We start from the raw sequence: 22,860 nt of genomic DNA, 5'->3' as shown, positions 1-22,860 counted from the left end.
AATTTAATTAATTTTAAAGGAAATTTTTCCTGATATGCCAAACTATTGGTTTATACTGTAGTTGATTAAGTATGCAAAAATAGCATTTTGTCTAAAAAAAAAAAAAAAAACCCAATGCAGATATCTTAATGAACTGTGAGCACATGCTGGTGGAAACATGGTGTTGACAGATGTGCTTATTTCAGGTTGGCCACAATCATAGATGTGTAAAAAGTGCAGTATCTGTGAAGTGCAGTAAAGTAAAATGCAATGAAATGAGGTGTGCTTGCACAGCAGGCACTTCCAATGGACAGTTTAGTACCAGGACATATTGATCTCTGTGGTCCCTTTTGTAAAGTGCTACTGAACATTGGGATATCCCCAAGTCAGTGCTTATCTCTGTGGCAAAGCAATGAATGGAGAACATTATTTTACTAACCTGAGCAGTGGTAGCAGCCCTTCTTCGATATCCAGTGTAGACCTGAATAAGGTAGCAAAATTGAGAGCTGGGGTCATTATCAGCCAGGACAGTAACCTTGACCTGTAGGAAAAGCAGAACCAAGAAAATTGCCAGACTTTCACTTACTTTAGACCCTGCTTCTTCTGGCTAAGAAAAAGGAGGATGTGCTGCTGCAGCTTTGGCAGCTAGGGAAAGCAAGGGGGAGAGGTCGTCAGAAGGCAGACAAACCAACCAGCCCATGTAAGTTCAGTGAGGACACAGGTATGAGAACTGAAACTACAGGGCTGATCTCTCTAAATAACTGATCAGGTCTTGGGGCTCTGTGTCTTTCCACATTTATCTCACCCAGGGTTACCACCAAATGAACTTGAATTTCAATGAATAATTTTGGGGGCTAGTTAAACTAACAATGTATTGACTATTTGAAATTCAAATTTCACCAGGTGAAATTTGACTCAAACTGGCATTTTGCTGACTCAAACTGGCATCTCTACACCCCAGCAGCAAAGAAATTGATGCTTTGCATATTCTAGACTTCCTAGTATAAGAAAACATAAGAATGAGATAAAAGGGAAAGTAAGAAGAGGTGCTCATCAAAGGACTTTTGTTTCACAAAAAATATTCCTGCAATTTTCTTATCTATATTAGTTATACTAAATTATCATTTGACTTGTATATAACTTACACAATCAAAGTATAAAGTGAGATAAACTTAGATTTGATTATAGTTCTCTAGGTGTTTTCTTTTTGCTTAGTCTTAACTGGATATGAGGATTCAACCTTGGCGTAAAGAAAAATGGAGATAAGGAGTTATGTTTTGAGACCTTGAGCCAATAGATATGAAGAGAAATGTAAAGAAAGTCCCATTTGACTTTGTCCATGACCTAGTACTACGCTACATGCCTCTTTTATTTTTTCATTTTATTTAGCACAATCAAGACATTGTTTGAAATCAAAGCCTCATCACCTTCTGCAAATCTGCCTGATCCTTCCTCTGAGCCCACACAAATATGAGCATATAGAATCCTAAAAGACTGGCCAGTAATGACACCCCAACAGGGTTGTTGGTCACACGAAGGATCAGTTTGATTGTGTCTCCCACGTCCACTGTCCTGGGCACCACAAAGAAGTCGCTGCCAAAGTAGGTGAGGTGGTTACAGAGACACTGTGTCCTCCAAACTGTGCTCTGTGGTCCAACCTGGAATAGAAGCAGACATTGATTCTAACTGAATAGAATGCCAAGAAAGGAGCAAGCATAATACACCCACCCAGGTGTTCTAGAGATGGGAAAGCTGGGGATTGCTCATTCACTGATGGTCATCATATAAATGGTCGTATAACCAAAGTGGAGAGCTAGCTTGAAATATCTAGTGAGGCTGAAGAAGCACAAATTCTTTGACTCCTTCAATTCCTGTTCTGAACATACATACCTCAGGGGAACTTTGCACATGTACACCAGGAGACATGGCAAAGAATGTTTTTGTTAGCATGGTTTAAAACTGTAACAGAGCCTCCCCGGTGGCGCAGCAGTTGAGTGCTGGGTTGCGAAGCTGCCCGCAGCCTCTGCAGCGCCGGTTCGATCCCCGGCTGCTCCCTGGCCACCGGAGGAGGGTCCGACATGGCGCGCAGACCTCTCCTGCCGCCCGCTGCTCCCCTCAGCAGTGTACTTCAGTCCTTCTGCCTGCTCTGCTCCCCGCTCTGGCTCTGGTGAATTCTCTCACCCTCCCGTGCTTCTGACTGTACCCAGTGCTTGTATGAATGTATGTATAAATCAATCAATCAATCAATCAATCTTTTAAAAAAAAATAAAATAAAAAAAATAAAACTGTAACAAACCAAAATCTGTATGTCCAGGAACAGCAAAACATACAAGCAATGAGCTAAGTAGAGACAAATGGATGGGATATTATGAAGCAGTTAACAATGAATGAATTAGAACTAGACAAACCAACATGGATAAATATTACATGGGAAAAAAACCAAAGAAGTGCAGTGCCAGTTACACTACAACCAAAAACATACACAACACCCTTTATCAATTTTTGTCAGTCTCCTGATTGGAAAGTGAGTTCACAAAGACATTGTCTTGTCCATCACTGTATGTCTATTTTCGCAACTTGAACCTAGATTTCCTTGCTGAAGGATATGAATACTGACACCAAATTCAGGACAGTCATGAGAAGGAGGAAATAAGAGTACTGAGGGATACACAGAGGGTGTCAATTGCTCCTGTTTTATTATTTTTAACCCTTTGCACTCCGCTGTCCCCTCTCAGGGGACATCGGAATTCTAGCATATCAACTCGGATGTCCCCTCTCAGGGGACATTGCAATTTATTAGTGATTACGGGGAATTGAGGTTATTTCAATGCAACTTTTTGAGACATGCATGTTTCCCTGAAGTTTTATCTTGAAATGGCACAAGAAATTAAATCAAAATATCGTAAAATGGTTCGGAGTGCAAAGGGTTAAAAAGTCTCAGCTAATAGAGCAAAATACTATGTGATAAAGCTAAGCAGTATGTTTAATGTTTTTTATGACTCCCTATGACTGGAATTGTAACATTTCTTCATAATATTTTTTTAAGTGTCACATTGTGTGGAAGGTTACGAATTCCATGTTGGATTTTAATTTTGTGGAAGAAAGCCCTAGCACACTATTATTTTGACCAAACTCTCCACAGCCGGAAATGAAGTTCTGGCTACCTGGTCTATACTTAGCCCTTCGAGGAACTCTTATTCTGTCCTCTGAAGCTGTCCTCTGTCCTCTGTCCTCTGCAGCTCATGGAGGCCAAACACTGCAAGAGCTTTGAAGATACAGGGGCTATCCTGATGCCTTTTGTGATCAGTGGGTCTTCCTGAGGGAAGGAAAGCAGTGAGTCTTGCTACTTTCAATGCCCTTTTCCTGATGGGCAGCATTGATACTACCTGGGAGCTTGTTAGAAGAGCAGGATCTCAGGTCTGCCCAGATGCACCACGACAGAGCCTGCATTTTAACCAGCGCCCAGTGTGAGGCTTTGCCTGGGAAGCACTGTGCTCCATCACCCAGAAATCACTTCTTGAGTCCGCATATGGCACAGTTGTCTTTCAGAGAATCCTCTTTTCTTCTACAGTCTTAGTGACCAGACACATTCTGAGAAATGCCTCCTTTCAGTATTGTGTGAACGTCAGAGAGTGTGATCACGCAAACCCAATGGTAGCGCCAACTGCATCCCTGGCTCTGGGGTATGACCTATCAGGCCCATGTGGTATGACCTATCAGCATCACCTCTGCAGTCTGTCATTGCCTGAACATCATTAAGTGCTGCATGAGTGGGTTTCCAATCTGGAGGATACCTTCTCAAATCTTTTAAGAACCCTCTCAGGTCTCCAGAATCCTGCTCTGCCTTCTTTGTGCAACTGAACCAGAACTGAAGTCAGAGAGGATCTTGCTGAATCTCTGGTGTGCGAAGGTAACAGTGATGTTTTAAAGTGCCAGACACCTGGAACTGGGCGATCCTTACAAAGGTGACGATCTGCCCCTACCTGGCCTGGAATGTAAGGAATCTGCTAGCTTGTTTTTAAATCAGAAAGTTCTCTTCTATTTAGTAGGAAGTTGCTTTCATTTCCCCACAACATATTTAATGCTTATTAGAATGTAAAGCTTCACATACTACTTTTCTTATTTTATCTAGAATAGCCAGATTCACCCTGGACTAATGTTTGAGAGAGAAAGGATAGCCCCCCTGCGACATGTTCAGATAAGCTTTTTCTGGGACATGTCACCTGGGCACGTGGAGCCAAGGTTAATGGAGGCTCTGCAGCTTCAAGAGAAAGTTTCCATGACCACAAAGAATGAAGATTGTCCAGATTTAGAGTCATCTGCAGAAATAACCTTTTTTTAAATCACAAAACCCTATTTTGTGGCCAGGGAAACACCTGGAGCATCCAATCTTGTCCTATGACTCACCCTCTCCTCATGGTGTGAGACCCTGTCCTTTCTCTTTGACACCCCAGATCCCTATTTCCATTCTCTAGACCCTCTGGAGGGTAGGAACAAGGGAGGAGAGTGTATTATGTGTGGTGGTGGGTGTTTTTTCCTAATAATAAAATTAAAAATACATAAACTCTCTCTCTGTTTCATTTATTCTGGAATTTACAGCCAGAGCTGGGCCTGGGAATGAGAATGTGAATTCTCCATACTTATGTAATTAAATTTTTTCTTTCCTCCTACTAAGCTGCTTGATGTTGATTTGTCCAACCACTCCCAGAAAGAACCCAGAGGGGAAGGGGAATTTCCCCTCCTATCTGAACAAGCACAACTACTCTAAAGAGATGCATTTCCCAGCCCACCACACACTCGCCCCCTCCATTTCCCCAGGCTGATTAGTTTCCCTTCTAGTTTTCTTTCTGGACTGCCCCAAATGCAGTAACAGATGCATCTGGTGCTGGTTGAGGGAGAATTGGTGGGAGCAGTGGGCAGCTTACGTGGCATCCCTCGCTCTTCCAGGAGCTGTTGTCGTGGTCCCAGAAATAGCACTGAGTGACCGCTGTCACCACCGAGAACCAGGTGGGTGTCTGCTGAGCGTGCTCCTGGCTTTTATTCAGTACGGCGGTTATGTAGTAAGTGCCGATCCCATATTGCAGACTCTCTGGTGTCAGCACCCACGTGTATTCCTCATCTTCAAACAAAGAAGAGAGCTCAGGTGCATTTCCAATGGGTCAAAAATATCATTAGAACCTTTCTTCAGGAGGGCCAATTATTGTTGCTGCTGTCATTATGAGTGAGTTAGCAGGGCCCCAACCAGAAAGACACAGGTCAGAGCAAAGGATGATAAGTTATGGAAATCTACTGTTACAAGACTTTCTCTGTTCCTATCATCTCCTTTCACAAGATGTTTTTCACTTCACACTTTCCGCTGTTACAAGCCCTGCTCCGTTACTAAATTAGCTTTATTCCACATAAACCTTTCTATCCAGTCTAGAATCCATCTTTAAAAAATGCATTTCACAGACACATTATCTACATATGTGATACAGTTACACAGAAAACACACTCCCACACACAGAGAGAAACGGATGCTTGTAAAACTGGTGACATTTGAATAAGGTCAATGCATTGTATCAAAGTCATTTCCTGGTTGCAATGTGGTGCTGGTGCAAGATGTAGCCATTAGTGGACACTGGTGAAAAGCATATGTATGAGACCTCCCCTGTTTTATTTCTTGCAATTGCATGGGACTCTACAACTATTTCAAAATAAAATTTCCCCCCAAGGGAAGAAAAAAAATGCATTACAAAGTCAATTTCTGACATCTGATTGAGTTATTACCTTTTTGCCACACCTGATCCTTTGGAAGGGTGATGTTCAGGTGGAAGTAAGTATGGTTAGGCTGATACTGGAACCCCAGGTAGAGTGTCATTAAAAGGGGACTTTCAGGCTCTATGCACACAATCAGGGATTTCCCTGAGGAAGTGACATTCACTGTGATAACAAAATGATCTGTGCTCATGTTGAGGCTGGTGGAGTGAATTTCCATGCTAGCATTTCTCCAGAGCATGATCTAGAAGAAGAGACAGTTAATCAGTCTTCAAATTTAAGACGGCCCTTCCACTGATGGCTTTCAGTTCCCTTGATAGTGACAAGGGAATGAAACTTCCTAGGTCTTCCTCTTCCTCTTTTAAATAGAGCAATAGTACAAGGGATTAGGGGAAAGTATATAGTTTAAGAGCTAAAAAGGCTTCTCCTGTGTGTAAGATGATCTCCTTGTAAAAGTTCCTAAGTAAATACAATAACAACAATGGCACTGCCATAAGTCTAAAGTGACTTTCTTCAAGGTGCTGCATCCTTCCTACTCTCCATGGGTTCCTATTCCCTTCCATTTTATTAGTTAATAATCAAGGCATACCTCAATATCTTCCATTAAGTCATGGACTTGGAGCATTTTATGATTAGAGCTCAGTAACACACTTCCGATGCTTCCAACAATGTTCTTTTTTTTTTTTTTTAAAGATTTATTTATTTATTTATACAAGCACTGGGTACAGTCAGAAGCACGGGAGGGTGAGAGAATTCACCAGAGCCAGAGAGGGGAGCAGAGCAGGCAGAAGGACTGAAGTACACTGCTGAGGGGAGCAGCGGGCGGCAGGAGAGGTCTGCGCGCCATGTCGGACCCTCCTCCGGTGGCCGGGGAGCAGCCGGGGATCGAACCGGCGCTGCAGAGGCTGCTGGCAGCTTCGCAACCCAGCACTCAACCACTGTGCCACCGGGGAGGCCCCAATTCCAACAATGTTCTTATCATCAAAATCTCTGAAAGGATTGAAAGCTAGTCCTGTTACCTAGAGATGAGAAAACTCCAGTTTCATCAATTGCTAAAATATTTATAAGTAACACCCCTTAGGCAATATGGTATCAGATGTCATAAAGTAAATGTTGGGATTTTTCCCTTTCTAATATCTCCAATGAAATAACATTTCCTATTATCTTATCACATGAAAAACACCTAATTACAGATGAGTCATTTACTTGTGAACCTTACAATTATTGTTATTTTTTTTCATCTTTATTCCTGGAGGATTCTGTTTCACTAGACAGTGAGTATTATGCTCTCCAGGATAAGGCAACAATCCTACTTCTGTTAGGTAATTGCAGGAAGAAATACAATCTAAGTGATAAGACTAAGTTGGTACATTTAGCCAATAATGATTCAGACATTCCTAGCTTTGTACAAATGGTAAAGAGTTGAGATCAATTCAAATCAAAGCCCAGAAACTTCATTAAATTCAGTAGTCTGTTTTACACTCCCAACTTCCATGCGGGATGAATTTGAGTGTGGAACAGAAGGGACTGGCACACGACCATCTCTCATTTTACTCTGGTCGGCTTACAGTTCATGGTGCCTCCCCCCCTTCCAGCCTCACCCCCGCCCCGCCAAACGCCCACAGCCATCAAATCCAAGTTTCATTCTGATCAGAATCAATTTCACACTCACCTGGACATTAACTCCTGGGTGTTTATTCAAGAGCACCTCCAAAGCTGAAGCTGAGGGAAAGTCTAACCTCACAGGGGCTGGCTGACCGAGACTATAAGAGCTCAGAGGCAGCGTTGATCTGTTTTGGCTAATGAAAAAGAAGTTAAATGGAAGCCAATTTCTGTCTGTTCTCTCTAGGTCAAAAACCCAATATGCAACTGTCTCCCTCCTTTCTTCCTGTTACCTGCTGAGCATCAGGGTAGCAGTGGAGGAGGTCAAGATCACAGAAGACTCAGAAAACCAAATCTGCTGCAGAAATGCTTCCTTGTTCTTCCCCAGGGCCAGAAAGGGCATTTTCAGAATACTTTCTGCCTGCATTGAGAGAAAATACTCTGTGACTTGCGTAAGGTCAGTGTGTTGTGTCAGTGAAGGAAAGGTTTTGCAAGGCTTGGAAGGGGAGGAAGGATCTTGGCAGTGCTGTAACAAAGATGATTTTCATTGGAGATGATCTATAGGAAGTACTCACAATCTGGCTAAAGACTCATCATCCTTTGTATCAACTAAGAGAGCCACCCAAGGAAATAGTTCTTTGCCTCATGACATAAGCTGTCGTAGACTTACGATTTTTTTCTTTCAAGCAAACAACTTCATTGCAATGAAATTCACATAATACACCCATCTAGAGTATACAATTCTAGTTTTTTTTCCAGTACATTCACAGGATTGTGCAACTATTACCATGAATAGTTGTTTTCCTCTTCCCTAAAATAAACCCAGTAGCAGAACTTGTCCATTTTCCTGTTTCTATCCCCTGCACCTCCAACCCTAGTTATGCACGCATCTCCTTCCCTGGTCTATAGATGCCCCTTGTGGGCATTTTGTGTAAATGGAATCACAATGCCTGGTCTTTGCATCTGGCTTCTTCCCTTAGCATGGTGTTTTCATGTCTATCCACGTTGTGGCACATGTCAGTATTTTACCCCTTTTATTGCCTGATGCTATTCCAATATATGGGCCTCCTAACTTTTATTTATCCATTTATTCAACTGTGGGCACTTAGGTTGTTTTCACTTTTTGACTATTTGAGTGATGCCATCATGAACATGAGTGTACAAGCTTTTGTGTGGTATATACCAATGAGTGGAACTGCTAGGTTGCCTGGTAATTTCTGTTTTTACCATTCTGAGGAACTGCCAAGCTGTTTTCCAAAGGGGCTGCATCATTTTACAGTCTAATACTGTATGAGGTCCTGATTTCTCTGCCAACTTGCCAACATTTGCTAGTGTCTGTCTTTTGGAATGTGAAGTGGTATCTCACTGTGGTTTGACTGACATTTCCCTAATGACTAGTAATGTTAAGATCTTTTCGGAGCCTCCCCGGTGGTGCAGTGGTTGAGTGCTGGGTTGCGAAGCTGCCTGCAGCCTCTGCAGCATCGGTTCGATACCCGGCCGCAGGGCAAGGGTCCCACATGGCGCGCAGACCTCTCCTGCCACCCACTGCTCCCCTCAGTGGTGTATTTCGTCGGTCTGCCTGTTCTGTTTCCCGCTCTGGCTCTGGTGAATTCTCTCACCCTCCTGCACTTCTGACTGTACCCAGTGCTTGTATAAATAAATAAATAACTCTAAAAAAAAAATCTTTTCATGGGAATAGCAAATGTAATTTGAGTGTTTACTACTTGCCAAGTACTTGACTACATTCTTTTCACTGAATTAGAACAGTGTCTTGGTTCAACAGTGGGGCTGAGAGGCAGGCACTGGAGCAGGCTTGATGGAATGGTTTCTTTTGCAGGATTCTCTTCAGAGGGCTCAGGAGAGGGGATGTGATACCTAGATCTGTCAAGGTTAAAATATTTTTAAAGAGTTAGTTATGGGCCAAGACAGCTCCTACCTGCTCACTGTTATGCTTGGGTCTTTGCTGACTTGCTTTGCCAGCTTCCATTATGTTGCTGAGGGAGCGGAAGATGCAGACAGTCACAGGGATGTCACTGCTGTTCTGAAATGGGCTCCTCAGTAGCTGTTCATTCAGGTAAATGAGAGAGTCGATGACACTGACCTGGGAAAGAAAATGTAGGTCCCTGAACTGGTTGATTGTTTTAGGTTTGTGCATGTTCTTCTGAGAAGGAGTTTAATGTTCTTTACACACATTTTAAAGGTATTTTTATAAAAAGTGATAATTACAATTTGGCAGGAAATGAAAATATATAATTACATATTACTTACAGGGAAGATTCCTATTTGTCAAAGGAAGTGACATAACTCTTTTTCAGTGTTAAGTAGGTCAAATATCTAATTAACAAAACTAAGCTAAAAAAAAAAAAGGAATGCTGATAAAAAGAATTCCAGCTGAAATACTGGAAGTAGATCTTCTTTTGTGCCTAGGGACTCAAAAGCATTCAGGATTGACTTAAAATATAGACTGAGAAATTTTAAATGAAACAGAAAAAGCCAATTCTCCTGTCTGTAGGTTGTTCTCATGTGAAACAAGTCAAATCAGAAAGTTAAGATAATTATAGCTATTTTCTCACTACCCACTATAGGTATTACTATTTTTGGTTTTGAAATATTTATTTTCAAAGTTACATTTATTAAATGCTTCTGCAAAATAAAAGATGCAATAAACAAAGTTAAAAATGAAGACATGGGCACAAAATATTTGCAACACATATTCACAAAAGATTAATACCAAGAAAAAATAAAGCTCTCCTACAAATAAGAACAAGACAAAGAAGCCCATGGCGGGGGAGATGGATGAAGGCTATGAAAAGTAACTGAAAATTAAAAAGCCCATCAATTCTACTTTCAGTACTCTATCCCACGGAGGTATTTGCCTAAGTACTCAAAGATATGGGCACAGGGTGTTTGTGCACATGCCATTTGCAAGAGCAAACACATGACAAACATCCAAATGAACACTAAGAAAATGAGTTCATTTATGTAGACTGACATGAAAAGCTACTCATGACACAGTATTAAAAAAAATCAAGGGGGGCATCCCCTGGTGGCACAGCGGTTGAACGCTGGGCTGCGAAGCTGCCCGCAGCCTCTGCAGTGCCAGTTGGATCCCCGGCCGCCGGCGAAGGTCCCACATGGTGCGCAGACCTCTCCTGTTGCGCCCGCTGCTCCCCTCAGCAGTGTATTTCATCAGTCTGCTTGTTCTGTTCCCTGCTCTGGCTCTGATGAATTCTCTCACCCTCCAGCACTTCTGACTATACCCATTGCTTGTATAAATAAATAAATAAATCTTTAAAAAAAAAATCAAGGGGCAGAAAATTTGTATACTTTAAGCAACAAATAACCTGTGTTTTCATAGAAAATAAATCTGGAAATTTATATACAGCAAATTAACAATAAACTAATCAGGGTGATTACATCTAGAGGATGGTGTTGTCTAGAAAGAGAGAGATGGCAAGCGCTTTGGCTCTTAATTTATATACTTTTGTTATGATTTTTTAAAAAAACAAGCTATATTATTTATGTAACTAAAAAGTCCAAATAAGCCAACACAGATTGCTTTTCTATGCACATTTCAGAGTATTTGAAAATATAAGAAATGGAAAAAAGCAAATAAAAATTCTCACAAATTCTCCTACCTCAATTTACTTATGTGTAGGGAGTAGAAAGAGGCATGGATAATTACAGGGAAGTAACAATGGTAAATTTGGCTGGAACATATTTAAGTCTTGTTTGTAGGGCAAGGAGTGACTTTATTTCTTCTCCCATGATTTCTCCTAAAGAAAGTGTCAGGAAGGCAGTGACTAAACAAAAGAAAAACAGCCCATCTGAGAATGTTGTCTCTGACCAATGTATTCACAATCTCCAGATTTTAAGGTACGAGTATACTTGCACCCAAAGTTACCCGTCCCCTCGTGGGTAAAAGTCCATCCATATGGGATTGGCCCAGAACAAGGCCCCAAAACCTGCTACAAGTCTAAAGTATCTTCCAGTGGGGACCCACAGAAAAGGGTCACAAACAACCGGACAAGCCCGGAAGGAAAAGAGCAAAATCAACATAAAGATAAAAGCTGCCATTGTCACCTCCCCACGGGTCTCACCCACATCTGTGTCACCCAGTCTACGGCCAAAAGACAAGCGCAGTTTCTTCACGTGTCTCTAGGCTCCATGCGCCTCCTCCAGGTCTCCTGGCTCCATCCTGCTTCCTACCTCAGTCTCTTCTGCAGCTTCTCCTCCTCCTGCTCAGCTCCACCCTCCCTTGGGTGGGGCAGGGAACCTCCCCCTTTCCTGGGGACCACCCTGTTACAAAATCAGTTCCTCACAAAATGTTGACATCCACATAGGCCACAATCTCCACATTATATATTTTCTATTTTATCATACTTCCTTTTTCTCTTTCCCTTTTCCCAAATCTTGTTTCTTCTCAACACCCTCCACTTACCTGAGTTGACTCAGAAAATCTTGGGAGAGAGGCTGTCAGTTTCTGGAGGACCTCACAAGCTTTCTGCAGTTTGCTGTGAGCTTGCAAACCATGAACGGCTTTGCTAAAGTCGCCTGCTATCTCATCTATGACCTATTGGAACAAAGGATTCTGTCAAAATTATTTCTATGAAATGATTACACTTTAATAGTTTGAGACATTGTTTTATCAAGCATTGACCTTGGGTAATACTGCAAACTCTGTGAATCACAGGCTTTCTCCGGAATGCGTACTCCTTTCAGATGCAAATGGAGAGAATGGGTTTTCCCCTCTTTCCACCATAGAGAAAATGAGTAACAGGGCTATACAGAAAATAATACTTATAAGAGTCAGGCTAACTCTCATGGCCATGGTCAAGGAATCCTGGAAATCAAAACAACACAAACTTTTCTACTCAGAAGTTAAGTTTGTCTCTCAGGTTTCCCACCATGTTTATTTTCCTCAATTCAAGAGTTCTTAGTCAAGAGGGAAGTACCTGAAATACCAGGTCAGAAAGCCTAGAACACTGGATGAGGCCTTAGAAGTTTATAGGGGTATTGCTTTGAACTGGAAGTCCAACCCTGAGATAATCTCTACTTGGTCCAATTTCTAGGGAATAGTCTACTGATGGCTGAATTCTGTCATGTATTCATTAAGTCTTCTTTTGTTTGTTTTTTTAAAGATTTGTTTATTTATACAAGAACTGGAGTACAGTCAGAGGCATGGGAGGGGGAGAGAATTCACCAGAGACAGAGCGGAGAGCAGAACAGGCAGATGGACAGAAGACACTGCTGAGGAGAGCAGCGGGCATGACAGGAGAGGTCTGCCACGCCATGTGGGAATCTTCCTGGCCGGCCAGGAATCGAACCTGTGCAGCAGAGGCTGCGGACAGCTTCATAGCTTCTGGGTAGTCTACACTTTTTTTTAAATTAATGACATATTAATATTTTACAACCTTGCTTGTTTTATCATAATATAGGATTTCTCGACTCAGATGTGGTCACCATAGTTTTCCCACAACCAAAGCACCGCATAGACCACTCATCCTCCCACCTTGCTTTCTCCCCTCTGTCTCTCCCTCTCCTCCTTGATGCCTCAGATCTATGGTCAGCTTTCAAGGGTTGGTTTTAAAGTTTGCCTTTCTCTACTCCTTTGTTTTTTCTCTTTAGTCAAGGGAAACAAAACACTTTCTGTTTAAGCACTGCAGGTCGAACATTTCCCCCTTCCTCTCCCCCTTACCCCAACACAATGCTGAGACAATAGTAAAGTCTAGTTTTCATTACCACTGAAAGCAGATCGGGTAAGCAGGATGAACAAAGGTAAAAGGAGAGTTCAGAAGGTTAGTAGAAAGAACTGTCTAGAAAGATTGGTTGGTTGCTTCTGAAAAAAACAGGCCAGGTGAACAAAGCTTCCTCCTTGTCTGAAGCCCACTGTGGAATATTTTCATGGACTTGTTTTGCTTCTGCTTTTAATTGGGAGACTAGCTTGTCTGTTGGGCATCTTAAGTATAGTTCTGCTCGTAGGCAAATGTTAAGGTTTCTTCCTAGGACCACTGCTCTTGAAACGTCACCAAAACAAAAGGGAAAAATTAAAAACCTTTCTCAGTGTCACCAAGGTACCCAGGCATGACTTCAATTTTCCATACCTGATCAGATACATTCTGAAAGGACGCTTGTAGCAGGGTGGTGAGGACATCTGAATGGGAGTCCTCTTTGGGGCTGGAGGTTATTTCTTCCAGAGGCTGCCTAGTATATGTTACAGATACAGGCTTGGTGGGCTCTGATGGTCCAGGAAGAGATGAGCTTGCAGGTACAGATGTGACTGATATTAACTGTGTGGTGCCTTTGGGTGGTATTGAAGGAAGTAGGCTGAAGGAATGGCACAGGGTCTTAGACTAAAAGACAAAAGTATATAAAGGAAAGACATTCTGATTACCAAGGAATGATTAAGATGGTGTTCCCAAAATTGCTCTGGAACTCCCATATCTCATGAGATGTTAATAGGCATTTCCCTCAAAAGGATCCGGTATTCAAACAGTTTTGAGAAAGTGGCACACTATGTCATCCTCTTTATGATCCACAACTTAAGTGAATGCTTTTATTGTCAAAATTCAATAAGTATAAATATCTACCGTGTGTGAAGCAATGTCCTAGGGATCTGAGCATATAGCAACTGAGCCATGTTCTTGCCTTTGGGGAGCTACCATTTCAGTGGAGCAGAAGAATAGACACATTAGATCATGCACTGAATAATGCCCATGAAGGGAAAAGGAAATATGGGTAAGCAGATGAGGAGAAAGGGTATATTTTGGGTAGGGTACTCAGATGTAAGGAGAGGGCATTTTTGCTGAGAGCTGAATAAAGGGAGAGAGAAAGCTCAGCCAATCTATTGGAGAAGGGCATTTGAGAATATGCAAAGGCCCTGAGGCCACAGCCTTCTGGGGAGGTCTGAGGAAGAACAAAGAAGCCGAAGGAACAAAAGTGATGGGGGGTGGGGGGAGATCAAGAAGACCCTGGGGTGGGGTGGGGAGACTATGTTCTATATCAGGTAATTGAGAAGAATGATTTTATTTTGAATGAGATGGGAAGCACTGGGGACTTCAAGGAGCAGTGGCATGAGCTGACTTCTGTGAAGCTCCGCTGACTGCTGTATTGAGAAGTGATGCCAAGGGGGTGAGGGGAGAAGCGGGCAGAACAGCAGGAGGAGAATGTGAAGTTCAGTTGGGAGATGAGTGGGATTAGACTGGATTTGACAGTGGTGAGGATGGGAGAAGTGGTCAGGTTTGGGGTCCTTGAAAAGCTCTGAGATATTCTACAGTCAAATATCTTTGTTTTTGTTGCATTTGATAACATCTTAAGCAATGTTAGTGGTTATTCAGCAGAACCCTTTGGAAATAACTGACTTAAGGGATTTCCCCCTCATTTCTATTTTCTTCGTATTACTAGAAACACTTATTTTTTTGCAGTTAACATTGGATCAAATAAATGCAAATCTATATGCAGAGTCCACCAAAAGGAGAGACAAATTATATTATGTATTGCATAATGGCCCACATGGTGCAGCAGACCTCCCCTGCTTTGCCCGCTGTTCCCCTCAGCAGTGTATTTCGTCAGTCTGCCTGTTCTGTTCTCCACTCTGTCTCTGGTGAATCCTCCCACCTGCTGCACATCCGCTCTGTACCCGGTTCTTGTATAAAAAAAATAAAAATAAATCTTAAAAAAGATAATGCATCCATTAAACCTTTCTGCTCTTAAGTACTTTCTTTTCCTTATTAGAAAGTGATATTCAGAGCATGCTGTAAGACACAGCCGGGTTCTGGCAGGACCCACCAGGAGTGACAGAGAGAGTAAGATTCTAAGATGTGTGTTATGAAGGTAAAGTACTTACAATATTAGCATGAGCAGGCTGGTGACAAGTGGCTCGAAAAGGAGCACCTACAATAGGAAAAAGAAAGTGGATTAAATTCAAATGAAGGTCTAGTATAGACTTTTAGTTGGGCAAACATGACTATATAAACTAAAAGATTGTAGATAAAAATATCAAATGTCATTGTACTAATTTAATTTTCCAAAGGCATATTTAAAATCACTATTTTTTTTTTAGTGATGCGCCCTGGAAAGTTACATAATATGGTATGTAATGTTAATTCAATTAAAAAAAAACTTAAAAAAACCCAGAAAATAATAAAATCATGTCCTATAAAGTATTAATTTAGAAGCATTGTTCGATGAAATTCATAGTTTTAAAGTTTTATTTTAACTTTTTTTTATTTAAACTCTTTAAATGCATCTTCAACATCATTGCTTTAGTTATAATGAGAACAACTTTTGGAATCAGGTACCAGTTTTCCAAAATATACCATCTCTACTTCTAATTTTATCTACTAAATATTTCTCTCCCAACTCACAAGTACCCCTCCAGAATGCATTCAGAAAGTTGATTTTTAAACTTGTTCTTTATTTTTTAATTTTTTAAAAAAAAGATTTATTTATTTATTTATACAAGCACTGGGTACAGTCAGAAGCGCGGGTGGGTGAGAGAATTCACCAGAGCCAGAGCGGGGAACAGAACAGGCAGACTGACGAAATACCCTGCTGAGGGGAGCAGTGGGCGTGGCAGGAGAGGTCTGTCGCGCCATGTGGGACCCTCGCCAGTGGCCGGGGATCGGACTTGCACTGCAAAGGCTGTGGGCAGCTTCGCAGCCCAGCGCTCAATCGCTGCACCACCAGGGGAGGCCCTACACTTGTTCTTTAGATATTCATTCACGTAGATATATATTCTTACAACAATAGCACTAAGTTGCTCTTTGAAGTAATACTTAACGGTCTGTTGGCAAGGGCAGTTATCACTTGAAGTTCTGAAGTCATGTCCCTAAGAACCACCACTAGATCCACTTTAAATTGGTCTCTTTCATCACCAGTCAGGCAATGTCCATAATTACCCAACACTGATATTAATGGAAGTAATTTCAGGACAATGCATCTTCCCTAGGCAGTTTTTGCTTTTCAAGATTAAAAAAATGAAATGGGGGCCTCCCCGGTGGCGCAGCGGTTGAGCGCTGGGTTGCGAAGCTGCCCACGGCCTCTGCGGCGCAGGTTCAATCCCCGGCTGCTCCCCGGCCACTGGAGGAGGGTCCCACATGGCGCGCAGACCTCTCCTGCCGCCCGCTGCTCCCCTCAGCAGTGTACTTCGGTCCTTCTGCCTGCTCTGCTCCCCGCTCTGGCTCTGGTGAATTCTCTCACCCTCCCACACTTCTGACTGTACCCAGTGCATGCATAAACAAAACAAACAAACAAACAAACAAATAAATAAATAACATGCCTCTAAAAAAAAAAAAAGAATAAGGGTTAAAAAAAAAATGAAATGGGAGAGAACACCACAATTGGAAAGACTTCACAAGGACTTTTGGGTAGAAAATTTGAGAGAAAACACTGTTTTATTTAGTATATGTGGAAAGAAGATGGTCAAAAGCATATCAAGAACATAAGCATATAAGATGAGAGCAATGATTGCAATATTAAGGTCAGTCAGGATAGAATGCAACGAACATTTACTGGGTTCATGTTCTGAAGACCCAATTCGGCATTCACTCAGTTCCTCGCACTCTCTAAGGCAGGAACTGATCTCACTACACAGTACCTGAGGTCATTTTGTATCCTGGCATCGTGACTTCTCTTTCTGTCTTCTTAGGCCTCCAAAGTAAATGAGAACTATTTCTGTTTCTTTCATAACGGCCATCTGGGTCTGAAAAGGCATCTATTTGGAGACAAAAGCAAAAGTTAATTTATAGGCTATAGTTCTAGCTGTTAGGTTATAAGATAATTATTATCAGCACATGTGTAATAATCACAAGACACAAAATTAGTGATGATTATCCAGTATCTTAAAAAAAGAACAATGATGGGGCCTCCCCGGTGGCGCAGCGGTTGAGCGCTGGGTTGTGAAGCTGCCCGCGGCCTCTGCGGCGCCAGTTCGATCCCCGGCCGCCCCCCGGCCTCCGGGAGAGGGTCCCACATGGCGCGCAGACCTCTCCTGCCGCCCGCTGCTCCCCTCAGCAGTGTACTTCGGTCCTTCTGCCTGCTCTGCTCCCTGCTCTGGCTCTGGTGAATTCTCTCACCCTCCCGCACTTCTGACTGTACCCAGTGCATGTATAAACAAAACAAACAAATAAAAAACATTCCTCTATTAAAAAAAAAAAGATAAAAAAATGGTATTAAAAAAAAAAAAGAACAATGATGTAGGAACTGCTAAGTAGCTCTTTTGCTCTGGAGAGTTATATCATGAACATCTCAAAATTAGGTCCACCATCTGGGTCACCACTGAGAGACAGAGAATTAAGTCTATTATAGGGAATGACATTCTAAGCAGAATATTATCTGTTGTATTCCATTCATTGTTACTGGTGGAGTTCTTAAGGTGGCAGCAATATCCTTGTGTTCATCTGCAGAGATCTCTCACATACGATGCTGAACACTGAGGAAATCAGACAACCTCATGAACTGTATCTCAGCCTAAGTGCAAGTAAGTCCTCACTTGTATCACCCAGAGGCTCCAGGAGACCTCTACAGTAAAGGAAATGACATAACAGAAATAGGTCCTGGAATAGGTTGCTTGTTTAATGTTGGCCTGGGCTTTGTTTTTCTCATTAATGTTTAATAACAAAACCATGTTAAACAAAAAGACATCATTTGAGACCTGCGGTAAAGGAAATAAAAGGCATCAAGAACCAAAGAGAAAAAGTAAAACCGCTTCTCTTTGTAGATGATATAATTATCTTTGTAGCTAATTCAGTGAGTTCATCTAGGTCACAGAATACCTCTCAGCAATCATACCGTGTCAACAGTTTTAAAGGTAACTTGTTGGAGGCGGCCACCCTGCGTAGTGAGCAGAAGGGCCTTGACCCGAGTGTCTAAGGCATGTGAAAACACATGTGTCTCAGAGGAAAACCTCTGAGTGACAGGACTTGGTGTTGAGAGCCTGGAAAGTGCCTGTGTGGAGTCAGGCTTCTACATCTCCACAGTCTGAGAATAAGAAAATGGAGAGATCCTGTGCAGTAAGCAGAAGGGCCTTGACCTGAGTCCCTAAGGCATGTGAAAACACATGTGTCTCGGAGGAAAACCTCTGGGTGACAGGACTTGGTGTTGAGAGCCTGGAAGTGAACTGCGTACATCTCCACAGTTTGACAACAACAAAATAATGAGCAAACTTCCCAGGCTCTGGCTAGGAGGTGATAAGATTATGTGTGTGAGAACTAACCGCCCGGTACCCTACTGTCTAAAGTAAATAAATAATAGTAAAAAAATAGACTAATCATTCATACATGTTACTATTATGTGGTATGCTTTGATGTTACACCTGCTACAATTAAAATAGTATATAATGAGCACTAAGACAATAAAAATTTACTGCATGCTGGACATGACAGTCCCCCATGCCTAATTTCCTTCACCATCATGTCCCAGGTTCGGACTCACTAGAAGTCCACAGTAACTAGCAAGGTTGGCTCTCCAAAAGTGTTTTTACCTTTGACATGAATAAAGTTATTTAGAAGCAGAAAATAAATTTTGAACAAAAAGTAGAAATTGTTAACAAAATATTAACAGTAATAATGGCAATCTTACACTAGGCATTGTTCTCCAACTTTACACTTATTGGTTTAACTTAATAATTATAATAATAAACATTTATAATAATAAAAAGTATTCATAAGAATTCTGTGATGGAAATTGGGTGTGCAGAAATTAAGTTGCTCGCCCAGAGTACCATCATTGTAATATCCTAGATTCAAGAAATGAACTAAGTAAATTGACTCTAGAGCTTAAGGTCTTAATTACAGAAACATACTGCCTCTCAATAGGGAAACAGAAGCTCAGAACTCGCAGAATTGATTTAGATGAATTAAATAGAATTCTTTTTGTCCAAGGCTAGCTTCTGCCCTAACATTCTATATTCCATAGCTGTAACCCCCTGCAAGTACATGAATGATAATATCAGGAAATGCATTTTTGACTCCAAAACCAAGAGTACTTTGAATGTGTAAAAACTTTATAGGCTAAACAACCCAGTTTTTCACTCTTGGAGAGTGAACAATGGATGAATAATCATCATCATCAATTACACTCTATTACAACCTCCCCCCCCCCCCAATCAAAGATATGCCTTGGGCCAGATAAGCTCCTGTGATGAAGATAACTGGCTCTCAGATGCGCAGTAATAGGGATGCAGTTTGTGAGGATGAAACATTAAACCACTAGATGTGTGCAGTGATCAAAGTCATGACCTTGGCCTCACTGCCAATAGCAGGCTATAATGGCAAACAGGACAAAACACCAAGAGCTTGAAAGAGCATGGGGGTGTGAAGGCAGAAATTTATTACACTGAGATATTGGATACTTTCAACATCTAGCATTTCAGAAAGATGGTTTTTCCTTGTAAGGAGGGAAATATTGGGATGTATTAAGTTTTAGTTTTTCACGGATCTTCCTATCTTAATAAGAATGTGTTCATGGTTTTTAAAAAGTGAAACAAAATTTTTACCTAGACTGCCGGAGACTATAAGGTCTTCAAGAATTGATTGAGCTAAGAATAAATGCTTTCTGTAACTACCTACAGACTTTTAAGTACTAACGACTTCCTTCCTCTTCACCTTCTCCTTTTCCCACCACATATTTAGAATGTTTCTAAAAATCAGGTCTTTGGCAGCATGCAGCTTCATCACTTACCAGTTTGGCAAATGAAATAATGTCCTTGTGAGCACGAGTCCACTTTTGATGAGATTTGGTTAGAGTTTCTGAACAGGTAGGTGCAGCTATTAGGCTCTGCTGCCTGATGGGTGGTGGCATCAGCTGAAGAGAGACCAGACCCAGGAGAGTCTCAGACTCAGACGCAAGCATTTTAGAATTTAAATATAAAAACCATATTTTGCTAGCTTCCAATAGATGAAAATTTATCACACCCCCCCACCACACACACACATACTATGGAGTACTTATATTTTCCTATCATGTGCTCTTTAGGGTATTAATTATTTTTTCCTATCAGGGGCTCACAAGGGTTAGTATTAATTACTTAGATTTCAATGAAGATGATGACTATGATAATGCATGGGATTTTCCTCTAAGGTCACAAGATTATGGTGCACAATTTAAAAAGTATTTATGTAGTAAAGACAACAGGCAAATAATTTCCTGCCTAACTTCTGTGTTAGGAAAATTGGGATGAGGAATGATGATGCAATTATTTCCCAGGAAAGTGATCCTAAAAGCCTTCCCTCTTTAGAACTTTACATAATATATTTAGGGAAATAATAGGTAAGTTAATTTGATGTGCGCTAAGAAAAAACCTTATCTTTGTTGCGCTGACAACTCAAACGCTGACACAAAAGAGGAAATTTTTTCCAGAGCAATGATGGTAATGAAGTAAAAGGACTGAATTTTCTATATACAAGAACAGAGAGATTTAAATTTTTTTTCTTTGTCATGTCCCAGAATAAAAGCATTTTTCTTCATAAACTCGAAACCTCAGAGCCTTACCTGAATTGTTTTCTTTTTTATGCTTCCCCAGCAGCATTAAATTTTTCCCAATCCACCACTTCTTCCCTCTTTCTAGGAAGTCCCAGATAAGCTCTTGGGCCTCCTGGTTCCAAGTATAAGCAAGGCGCCCTCCCTGTGCAGAACAGTAATTTTCTGCCTCCTCAAAGCTGCAGTGAAACCTGTTAAACTGAAAACAGTGATTCTGTCTCTGCTGCTCTGGGTGATTTAACTCACTTCCCAGAACAACAGCTGTTCTAACGTACAACCAAAGCCAAGGGCTTGCTTTGAAGAACATTTTTCTGTGGAGTGTGAGCAAGAAAAGTGTGGGGGCTCAGCTACTGCCTGGACGTTTAAATATCTTCTTGGTGGGTTTGTCTTACTTATTTGTGGTATTGTTAGGAATTGGGTATAATTTGTCAAGGAGACAAAAGGTTTTTTTTTTTTGTTTTTTGCTCTGTTTTAAGAACTCCAGGTGGAGTTCTGTAAGCTATAAACAAATAGCAAAGATCAATAAAGCAAGCGGCCTTTATAACTGGGGCATCTGTGTCCACACAGCCTGATATGCCTTTAGCTTTATAATAGCTCTTTATTTGCTTGGTCTAAGCTGTAATGGGGGTAGAGGATGATGCATATTTAAGTCTGCTGCTAAAAGTCAAACAATGTATTGAATGTGGGTTTTTTTTTCCTTTAAAGAAAATCATTCCTACAGACCCCCCAGGATGGATTTAAATTACTACATTGTGTCTTAAATACATTTAAACACTAGACATAAACTCTATTCTAAAGTTCTTACATAATATGAAAACCAAAGAATAAATATTTAACTGAAGAGTGAATACAAATGAAATACAAACACAACTGAAAATCAGTGAAATTCAGCTTTGCTAAACCAAATAGCCACTGGTCAGATAAATGTAGCTCTGGCCCTGACCACACAGATTCTTTTGAATTTGGCATGTGCACTACTTCATGCATAACTTACACCGCAAGAAGAATCTATTTTTTTCACCATTTTTTAAAATATAACTTGCTGAACAACTTTTGTGCATATGGCATGTCATTCCTTCCTCGCCTGCACCACATCCATCATTTACATGTTTTAGCCAGTTCTCTTTCTTAGTACCAAAATGTGATCTTTAATGCATTTATGCATTATTGCACTTATAAATAAACCTGGGCACTGAGATTGCTTGGTAGGTTTCAGGGTTGTTTGTTATCCAAATGGTCCAAATGATGCTTACACCATTTTTAAAAACGTGTGGAAGCAGATGCCACAACAAACCATTCTTTGCAGTGCAGATTCCAAGAATACATCCCTTAGGCCGATCAACACTGCAGGAACCACATGAAAGACAAGCATGGTAGGGTCCCTACTTCACAACGTTTAATTAGGGAAGAAGAGGCATAATGGTCAGCTAATGAGGCACAAAAACTGTAGTTAATAAAGAAAGTGTCACCAGAGAGGGCCAGCTCAAGGCCACAGAGAGTCAGATGAGGACAAAAGTATTTCCAACACTTAACACAGAAGGATGGCCGCCTGCAGATGAAACAGGCGCCTCGGCAGAAGAGCTAACGTGGATGAATGCACAGAAGTGAGAAAGTGGAAGATATTTATAGAGAAATATAAAATTCTGCGTGGACTGGGGTGGAAACTGAAGCTAGAGAAGAAACGCTGCGGCCGACAGGGGCGTCGGCCCTCTCTCTGGAGGTGCCTGCGCGGAGGAGTCCACGACTCGCTTTCGAGCCCGGCGCCAGGTTTCCCCCGGCGACACCTTCGACGAAGCCTCACCTGGCCAACACCTCCTCTCCCCCCCCCCCACGTGTGAAGCATTAGTAAACGAGACCTGGAAATCCAGTCAGCGCTGTGATTCATCTCCACCCTCGTGACGTCACGCTGCCTAGAACCTGCCTTCCCTGCACATGCCCTGTCTAGACCATAAGCATTCCTGTCAGCGCGACTTAAAATTGAAACACAACTGTCGCGCGTGCTGCCCCTGAGCGGAGACGCCACACGCGGCTGCGCCGGCCGGC

At 41.6% G+C, this 22,860-nt stretch overlaps 1 protein-coding gene across 18 annotated transcripts in view; it reads right to left on the bottom strand.

Moving 5' to 3' along the window:
- Positions 1-22,849, bottom strand: part of PKD1L3 (polycystin 1 like 3, transient receptor potential channel interacting) — a 77,539-nt gene extending 54,690 nt beyond the window's left edge. For 10 of the 18 annotated variants that reach the window (XR_008552415.1, XR_008552416.1, XR_008552414.1 and 7 more), the window contains exons 1-13: positions 20,830-21,675; positions 20,020-20,142; positions 16,937-17,053; positions 15,185-15,231; positions 13,443-13,691; positions 11,780-11,911; positions 9,275-9,439; positions 7,632-7,759; positions 7,409-7,535; positions 5,749-5,980; positions 4,905-5,098; positions 1,407-1,637; positions 419-520 (exon numbers count right to left, since the gene is read on the bottom strand). Coding sequence is in view for 9 of the 18 variants with exons in the window: in XM_054696966.1 (XP_054552941.1) it covers positions 419-520; positions 1,407-1,637; positions 4,905-5,098; positions 5,749-5,980; positions 7,409-7,535; positions 7,632-7,759; positions 9,275-9,439; positions 11,780-11,911; positions 13,443-13,691; positions 15,185-15,231; positions 16,937-17,053; positions 20,020-20,142; positions 20,830-21,124 (2,142 nt within the window). In the remaining 9 variants the exon portion in view is untranslated. Of the gene's footprint in view, positions 1-418; positions 521-1,406; positions 1,638-4,904; positions 5,099-5,748; positions 5,981-6,325; positions 6,407-6,707; positions 6,756-7,408; positions 7,536-7,631; positions 7,760-9,274; positions 9,440-11,438; positions 11,484-11,779; positions 11,912-13,442; positions 13,692-15,184; positions 15,232-16,936; positions 17,054-20,019; positions 20,143-20,829; positions 21,677-22,673 lie in introns of those variants that run through there. The other 8 variants (XM_054696969.1, XM_054696970.1, XM_054696971.1 and 5 more) reach the window with 6 other exon arrangements.
- Positions 22,850-22,860: the final 11 nt, after the last annotated feature.

Source organism: Talpa occidentalis, unplaced genomic scaffold (assembly GCF_014898055.3).
Source record: "Talpa occidentalis isolate TD23 unplaced genomic scaffold, MPIMG_talOcc4v2.1 talOcc4.17, whole genome shotgun sequence".
Classification (NCBI taxonomy): Eukaryota; Metazoa; Chordata; class Mammalia; order Eulipotyphla; family Talpidae; genus Talpa; species Talpa occidentalis.
Note: the sequence above shows the minus strand (reverse complement) of the source record. Positions and strands in the feature narration are given on the sequence as shown.